At 40.6% G+C, this 8,071-nt stretch overlaps 1 protein-coding gene across 1 annotated transcript; it reads left to right on the forward strand.

Moving 5' to 3' along the window:
• Window positions 1-347: 347 nt before the first annotated feature.
• NCS57_01487500 (MFS domain-containing protein) lies at window positions 348-1,926 on the forward strand (the record flags this gene model as incomplete). Its single annotated transcript, XM_053064460.1, has 3 exons — window positions 348-523; window positions 574-956; window positions 1,013-1,926. The coding sequence occupies 3 exons, from the start codon at window positions 348-350 to the stop codon at window positions 1,924-1,926; spliced, it is 1,473 nt and encodes a 490-aa protein (XP_052906088.1).
• Between the last annotated feature and the right edge of the window lie 6,145 nt (window positions 1,927-8,071).

The raw sequence follows: 8,071 nt of genomic DNA on the forward strand, positions 1-8,071 counted from the left end.
TCACCTCATTAACTCGCAGAAGCGAAACAAACCGCCTTGCTGAGAGGCGCAGCTATTCTCGGGGTAGTATCCCTATCTGAAACCAGAGAAGACTATGATCGCCATGGCCATCTACAGCTTGATTCCAAGTATTGGCTTTTCTCTCTGTTTGATGGCTTGGGAGTCAGACTACACTGCCCCTGAATTTTCGCAACTGTAGAACTTTTTTGACATACAAAAGCCCAGATTGTCGCTTCGTTCATTACACATCTACCATCAACCAACTCTCACTACACACTCGTCCACAGCATTTCATCACTCAACTCATTCTCACCTTCACTCAACATCACCTACCTTCTGCCTAAGCCATGGATATCGCCACAGGCCGAAACACTCCCGACGATGAATTCGAATCCTGTCTGAAAGCCGAGCCTGGGTCGTCTGGGCATAACTTGTCGCCAACCGACCCAGATAGTCCCATGACCTGGCCATTCCTCAAAAAGGTCTATGTATCTGCCGTGTCCTTCGCCTTTGTATTTGTTGTGTAAGTAGCACTTAACTCACCATGGATACGGACACCACTCACCAAAGTAGCATGTACGGAACAACAACATATACTGCTGCCGTCAACGCTGTCCCGGCCGCGTTTGGTGTATCCCAGCGCACTGCCCTCCTCGGCTTCACCATGCCCTTTTATGGTGTCTTCTTCGCACCCATCTACACACCACATCTCTCGGAAAGATACGGACGTCGACCCATCTACTTTACCAGCTTCCCTCTCTTCGCTCTTTGCGTCGTCGTCATCGGTCTGGCCACAAACGTTTCCACCTTGCTTGCCTTCCGTTTCCTCGCTGGACTTTTTGGTGGACCATGCCTGGTTCTGATCGAGGGGACATTCGCTGATGTCTGGCCTGCACACAAAACCGTGACATATTATTCCTTCCTTACGCTTGCATCGTATTCGGGAGCCGCTCTAGGTATGGCCCATCTCAGTCCATTTGCCCATCTTTCACGCTGACATCTATGATTCAAGGTCCACTTGTTGGCGGCTTCGTTTTTGCGGCTAAAGGTCCAGCCTGGCTGTCTTGGGTCACACTGCTATTTGCCATGAGCGCGATGGCATTTGGTGCTTTCATGCCTGAAACCTACAATCGAGAAATCCTGAGGACTCGAATTCGCTATAACAAGAGCGGCATCAGGTTGCCTTGTGCACAGAGCGGAGTCACCATTTCCGAGATGGCACACATCACCTTCTTCACCCCCCTTAAGATGCTCTTCACAGAGCCCTTGGTGATTCTTATCACTCTCTATCTTGGACTCAACTTTGGCGTGCTGTTCCAATGGTTCATTTCAGTACCTGCCGCATTGAATGCAGCCTACGGGTTCGACGTCAAGCAGGCCGGGCTTGCCTTCCTCTCGGCCCTTGTCGGTGTTGTACTCGCGCTTGTATCGTCTAGCTCTCTGGAGGCTCTATTCTCAAAACCTGCGAAGCACGGCATGGAATCCATCGAAAAGCGCCTTATCCCCGCAATGGTTGGGTCGTTCTTTGTTGCTAGCTCTCTCTTCTGGGTTGCGTTCACCGCCAAACCCACCTTCCATTACTTGGTCCCCATCTGTGGCACAGCTTTCTATGTCTGGGGTAACGCCATGGTTCTCATCTCTTTTATCTCCTATCTCTTCGATGCTTACCCTCCTGCTGGAACGCTGTCCGCACTTACGACAGCAGCTTGTTTCCGGGTTGCTTGCGCGGGGATCGTTCCTCTCTTCATTCTTAATATGCTGAAGGATCTTGATGGAGGCTGGACATTCAGCACATTTGGCATTCTCTCCGCCATCATGGGCACGTTCCCCTTCGTTCTCTATTGGTGCGGCCTGTCATGGCGCACAAAGAGCAAGTATAGCGGGGGCTACATGTCTGCATCGATGACGGAAGAAAGCATGATGTGAAACATTTAAAAGGGAAAGGCTAGGCCAGAAATGATGAAGGCTCTTAGCCACTATTGGTTGGTCTCCTTCGAGCCTAATGGGCTACCCCTATCATGTCCAGGAAATACCCTTAAGGGAGAATAGCGGGGGACGGGCGAGAAGTTTAGTATAGCAGAGTACTGTTCGAATTATGGAGGAGGAATTGTAACTTGATAAGACGGGATCAATGTGCTTTCTTGGACGGGTATAACTTGTGCTTGATCTTGTTGTCATGGTGCGGAGAGAGACGTCTTGGGATGGATGGAATGCTTGGAGTGTATCAGAAGTTGTTTGGGCGAATGTCCAGAGAGTCGATTGGAAAGAGCATTGTATGATAATGATTAGAGTTGTGAGTGTTTATATGTGTTTCTTACTCTTACAACAATGACAGATTCTGTGACACGTCATTCACCTAGATCTTGAAGGAACAAGGAGTGGGATGGGAACATGTCGATCTTCTGGCTCAGTTAACCCATCAAGGGCCGGGCTTCAACTATATTAAAGAACACATTGTCAACACATCATAGCATCATATCCCAATGCTAACACAGTGGCCTGGTGTCTCTGCACAATCATTCTTCGTCATCGATTCTTCTCTCCCCTCCGTCATATACCCACGCCTAAGGGCAATCACTGGTTTTTGGGCCATGGGATGTGGATGTACCAGGAACCGTACTGCTCTTCAGGGGGGATGGTGCGTCAAATCAAACATGCACAACCGCTGAGTTGCATCCATCTTACAAGATGTCTATCTAGGAACAAGATAGTCCCTAATTATGGTCTGTTACGATATCTGGGGTTCTTTAACGCGGAACGCATCATTATCACATCCCCTGAACCGCTCCATGAGGTTCTAAGTGCCGGCAAGGATGCTCGCAGCCCTGCCTACTAAGCTCAACTGGGACATTGATCAGGCGACACGATCGATACGCGAGGTGTACAGGGAGACAATTAAATCCAAACAGAGAAAGCTCGCTGAGAAGAAATTTGTTGACTTGGATATAATATCTTTGGCCATCCGGACGGGTATATTCACCGATGATGGGCTCATCGAACAAGCTACAACATTGCTTGCGGCTGGCCAGTTGTCTTTACTGTTGCCACGGAATGGTAAGAGCTGATTAGGACTAGGTCATGATACTACTGGACTAGCATTCACATGGGGCGTCTATCTGTTTGCCCAGCATGGCGATGTACAGGACCAGCCGAGACAAGAGATTCGAAAACGATTGTCACCATTAGGAGCGGCAAAAAAAGAAGAAGAAAGCAAGCAGCCTACCTATGTTGGCATGCATGGAACACTGCTAAGTCTCCAGCTCAGGGCGAGCATTAAATTGAGGTCTGGTTTTGCCAATCTGGAAAATGACGCCCCTTGTAGACGGCCCGGGTACCCGGACACGCACCGAGAGGCCACCGAACGGAACTGGCACAGGGCAAGGCTCGATCGAGTTATGCGACCAGAATTCTAATACTAGACGCTTCCCCCTTCTGGAGCCGTGGCACTTTATTAATACCAGGGCTTTATAAGACGATAAATAAATCTATTATTAAACCTAATCTTAAATAATATTAATAAATATTAACGTACATGTATAGCGAGCCGGACAGCAAGCGAACCGGACACTTTTTTTTAACCTTTAAGATAGAAATCACTATAAAAACACAACAAACCATTTAATCAATTGAAATTACTCGCTATACTCTTCCCCAGATGTCTCAATCACTACCTGACATGTTCTTGCATTATGACCGGGCTTGCCGCAGACACCACAATGCCGAACCCCCGGTCGCGCTGACCTCCCTTGATTACCACTTCTCGACGATTCTGCCACTACCTGCGCATCTATATCCATCTGATCAATTGCTTGCCTTCCTTCCTCTACTGTCATTACCCCTCTTTTCTGTAGTCGGGTCCTTTTTTGCCCTCCGGCGCCGGCTTAGTATCTCATTTGCCTGTTCAAGTTCTTTAACCCTAGCCTCAAGTAAGGCAACCTTATGCATAACTATCTTTGTTCCCTTAGAAGAAGACCGTATAGCTTCTAGAATTGACTCTGGGGAGCTACTTTTGTGCCTTATAACTCGTCTCTCGAGGTAATCTGACTGAGATTGAGCCTCAAGCACGGTCTTTGGGGTCTTTGAAACCCAAGGGGTCGACGGTTTAGCCACCTCCTCAGCCGGTGTTGGAGTCCGTAGCTGCACATCAAGTTTCGAGACCACACTTTCCGGGTCAAGAGGAACAAGCCCGGCCCCTCTGAAGGCTGACTTAATATTCTTTTTCCGTCATGGTGGCCTGAAATGCGGCGTAGAAGGCCGGAAAGAACTCAGTCTTTGAAACGTGAGTTATAGAGCATCTGATCAGATGCTCTATTTCTTGGCCGTAAGCGTTCTTAAGCACGCTAAAGCACCCGACGTCAAGGGGCTGCAGTATATGAGATGAATGAGGTGGCATACAAAGCCTGATGATCTTCTTCTCCTCACAATATCTCTCGAATTCGATTGAGTGGTGACTTTCGTGGCCATCAAGGATTAGAAGACGATAGCGACTATTTGATCGCTTGGCTGTGCACCGGTCAAAGTGCTTGAGCCACTCGAGACCGGTCTCGTTATCGGTCCAGCCATTTTGGGTCGTTGCAATAGCCCAATCGCCCGGGAGGTTACTATCCCGGTACCAGTTGGCGAGGTGATATTGGCCCGCACCGATGATGAACGGCGAGATCGCTTGGCCATCCGCATTGATCGCCTGAATGACCGTAATCCATTCCCGGTTTCCGGGCTGCACTGATTTTGGCTTTCCACGCCTATCTGTGCCTGTGACGACCATTCCGCTCTGAATTATGCCCATCATAAAGCCAGTCTCATCAACGTTGTAGAAATCATCTGATCGGATGCCGTACTTCGCGATTGTATTCGCCACAAGCGTAAACCAATTACGGATAATAGCTGGATCTTCGCACTTGGCTCTCTGGTAGTCGTACTTCCGAAAAAAACGCGTCTTGAGGTCTGGGTGTCGCCTGACGAAGTTTGAAGCCCAGCGCGCGCCAACTGGTGGCGCGTCGCGGTCGGCAAGTAATTGATCAGCCATTTCCTTCACACCACGAAGCCGGGGGGGAAATCCTCGCGAATCTAGGTCGAGAATAAAGTGAATAAGGATCTGTTCCTCTAGATCAGATAGTCGGCGTGAATTAGGAATAGTATTGACTCGGGCTTGGATGCCATTATATCGGTCAAATAGTGTTGAATGCTTGACTTGGTAGAGCTTTGCGGCACCTCTAAGACTTAGTTTTGGTGTATTTTGATGGGCTTGAAGTGCAAGAAGGATTCTAGCCTCTTTATTAGACTGTGACATGCTGGGTGGTTAAGAATCAATTGATCAAATAGAGATAATGTAGGTTGAGGGATTTTTTGTCCGGTTCGCTTGCTGTCCGGCTCGCTATACATGTACGTTAGTAATTTATTATAATAAATAATAAACTTTAAAAAAAGCTATTATATTTATATTAAACTATATTATAATATATTTCATAAGTAAGTACAACAGATAAGCAAGTATAATAAAAATCCTAACCTTCCTACTAGAAATCGCAAGAAAAATACCATAAACCATTTAATTAATTAAAACTACTCGCTATACTCTTCCCCAGATATCTCAATCACTACCTAACAGGTCCTTACATTATAGCCGGGCTTACCGCATATACCATAGCGCCGAATACCTAGTCCAACTAACCTTTCTCAACCACTACTCCTCGACGATTCAGCCACTACCTACGCATCAGCATCCATCTAATCAATTACTTACCTACCTTCCTCTACTATCATTACCCCTCTTCGCTATAGTCTAGTCCTTTTTACCCTCCGGCGCCGGCTTAATATCTCATTTACCTCTCGAAGATCTTTAACCTCAGTAATCAATAAGGCAACCTTATGCATAATAGCCTTTATTCCTTTTATAAGGGACTATAGAGCTTTAAGGATTAACTCTAGAGAGCTACTTTAATACCTTCTAATCCATCTTTTAAGGTATTTAGACTAAGATCTAGCCTTAAGCATAGTCTTTGGGGTCCTTAAGATCCAAGAGGTTAAGGGTTTAGCCCCCTCCTCGGTAGGCATTAAAGTCTATAGCTATATATTAAGCTTTAAGACTATAGTTTCTAAGTCAAAAGGAATAAGGCTAGCTCCTTTAAAAGCCCCCTTAATATTTCTTTTAATTATAGTAGCCTTATATACTATATAGAAGGCTAAAAAGAACTTAGTCTTTAAAATATAGGTTATAGAGTATCTAATTAATTACTCTATTTCTCGACTATAAGCTTACTTTAATATATTAAAATACCTAATATTAAGAGGCTAAAATAAATAAGATAAATAAGATAATATATAAAGCTAAATAATTTTTTTTTTCTTATAATATCTCTCGAATTTAATAAACTAATAGCTTTTATAGCTATTAAGGATTAAGAAATAATAAGAACTAATTAATTAATTAATTATATATTAATTAAAGTACTTAAGCTACTTAAGACTAGTCTTATTATTAATCTAGCTATTTTAGGTTATTATAATAGCTTAATCGCCTAGGAGGTTATTTTCTTAGTACTAATTAGTGAGGTAATATTAGCCCGTATTAATAATAAATAATTAAATCGCCTAGCCTTTTATATTAATTACTTAAATAATTATAATCTATTTCTAGTTTCTAGGCTATATTAATTTTAGCTTTAAATACCTTTCTAAGCCTATAATAACTATTCTACTTATAATTATACCTATAAGAAAGTTAATTTTATTAAAGTTATAAATATTATCTAATTAGATATTATACTTCGCGATTATATTCGCTATAAGCTAAAATTAATTATAGATAATAATTAGATCTTTATATTTAGCTCTCTAATAATTATATTTCTAAAAAAAATATATCTTAAGCTCTTAGTATTACTTAATAAAGTTTAAAGCCTAATGCATACTAATAAGTAGTATATTATAGTCAATAAGTAATTAATTAGCTATTTCTTTTATATTATAAAGCCAGGGGGGAAATCCTCGCGAATCTAGGTTAAGAATAAAGTAAATAAGGATCTATTCCTCTAGATTAGATAGCTAATATAATTTCTAGATAATATTATATCGAGATTAAATGCCTTACTATCAGCGATATAAGGTCTAATAATAGACCTTATAGATAGTAATAGCCTATCAGAGACTTAATTTTAGGTTATTTTAAATAGCTTAAAGTGCTAGAAGCATTCTAGCCTTATTACTAAGGCCTAATATATTAGGTAATTATAAATTAATTAATTAAATAGAGAAGATATAAGGTAAGGGATTTTTATTATACTTACTTATCTATTGCACTTACTTATAAAATATATTATTATATTTTATAAATTTATAAATTTATATAATATACTTAATAAGTAAACTAATTAGATAAGTAAACTAATTAAAAATCCCTTAACTTATATTATTATTATTTAATTAATTAATTTTTAATTACTTAATATATTATAATTTAATAAAGAGGCTAAGGTCCTTTTTGCCCTTTAGGCTTATTAAAATAACTTAAAATTAAGCCTCTAATGCGCTATAAAGATCTACTAAGTTATTTATAATATCCTTTACGCCTAATATAATAATATCTAAGCCCGAGCTAATATTATCCCTAAATTATATAAGTTATCTAAGCTAGAGAAAGAGATCCTTAAGTATTTTATTCTTAACTTAGATTCGCGAAGATTCCCCCCTTAGCTTTATAATATAAAGGAAATAACTAATTAATTACTTATTAACCGCGATATATTACCTATTAGTATATATTAGGCTTTAAATTTTATTAAGTAATATTAAGAGCTTAAAATATATTTTTTTTAGAAATATAATTACTAGAGAGCTAAATATAAAAATCTAATTATTATCTATAATTAATTTTAGCTTATAATAAATATAATTATAAAGTATAATATCTAATTAAATAATATTTATAATTTTAATAAGATTAATTTCCTTATAAATATAATTATAAGTAGAATAGTTATTATAGGCTTAAAAAGGTATTTAAAGCTAAAATTAATATAGCTTAGAAACTAAGAATAGATTATAATAATCTAAGTAATTAATATAAAAGGCT

The sequence above is a fragment of the Fusarium keratoplasticum genome, chromosome 15 (assembly GCF_025433545.1).
Source record: "Fusarium keratoplasticum isolate Fu6.1 chromosome 15, whole genome shotgun sequence".
In the NCBI taxonomy this organism is placed as follows: domain Eukaryota; kingdom Fungi; phylum Ascomycota; class Sordariomycetes; order Hypocreales; family Nectriaceae; genus Fusarium; species Fusarium keratoplasticum.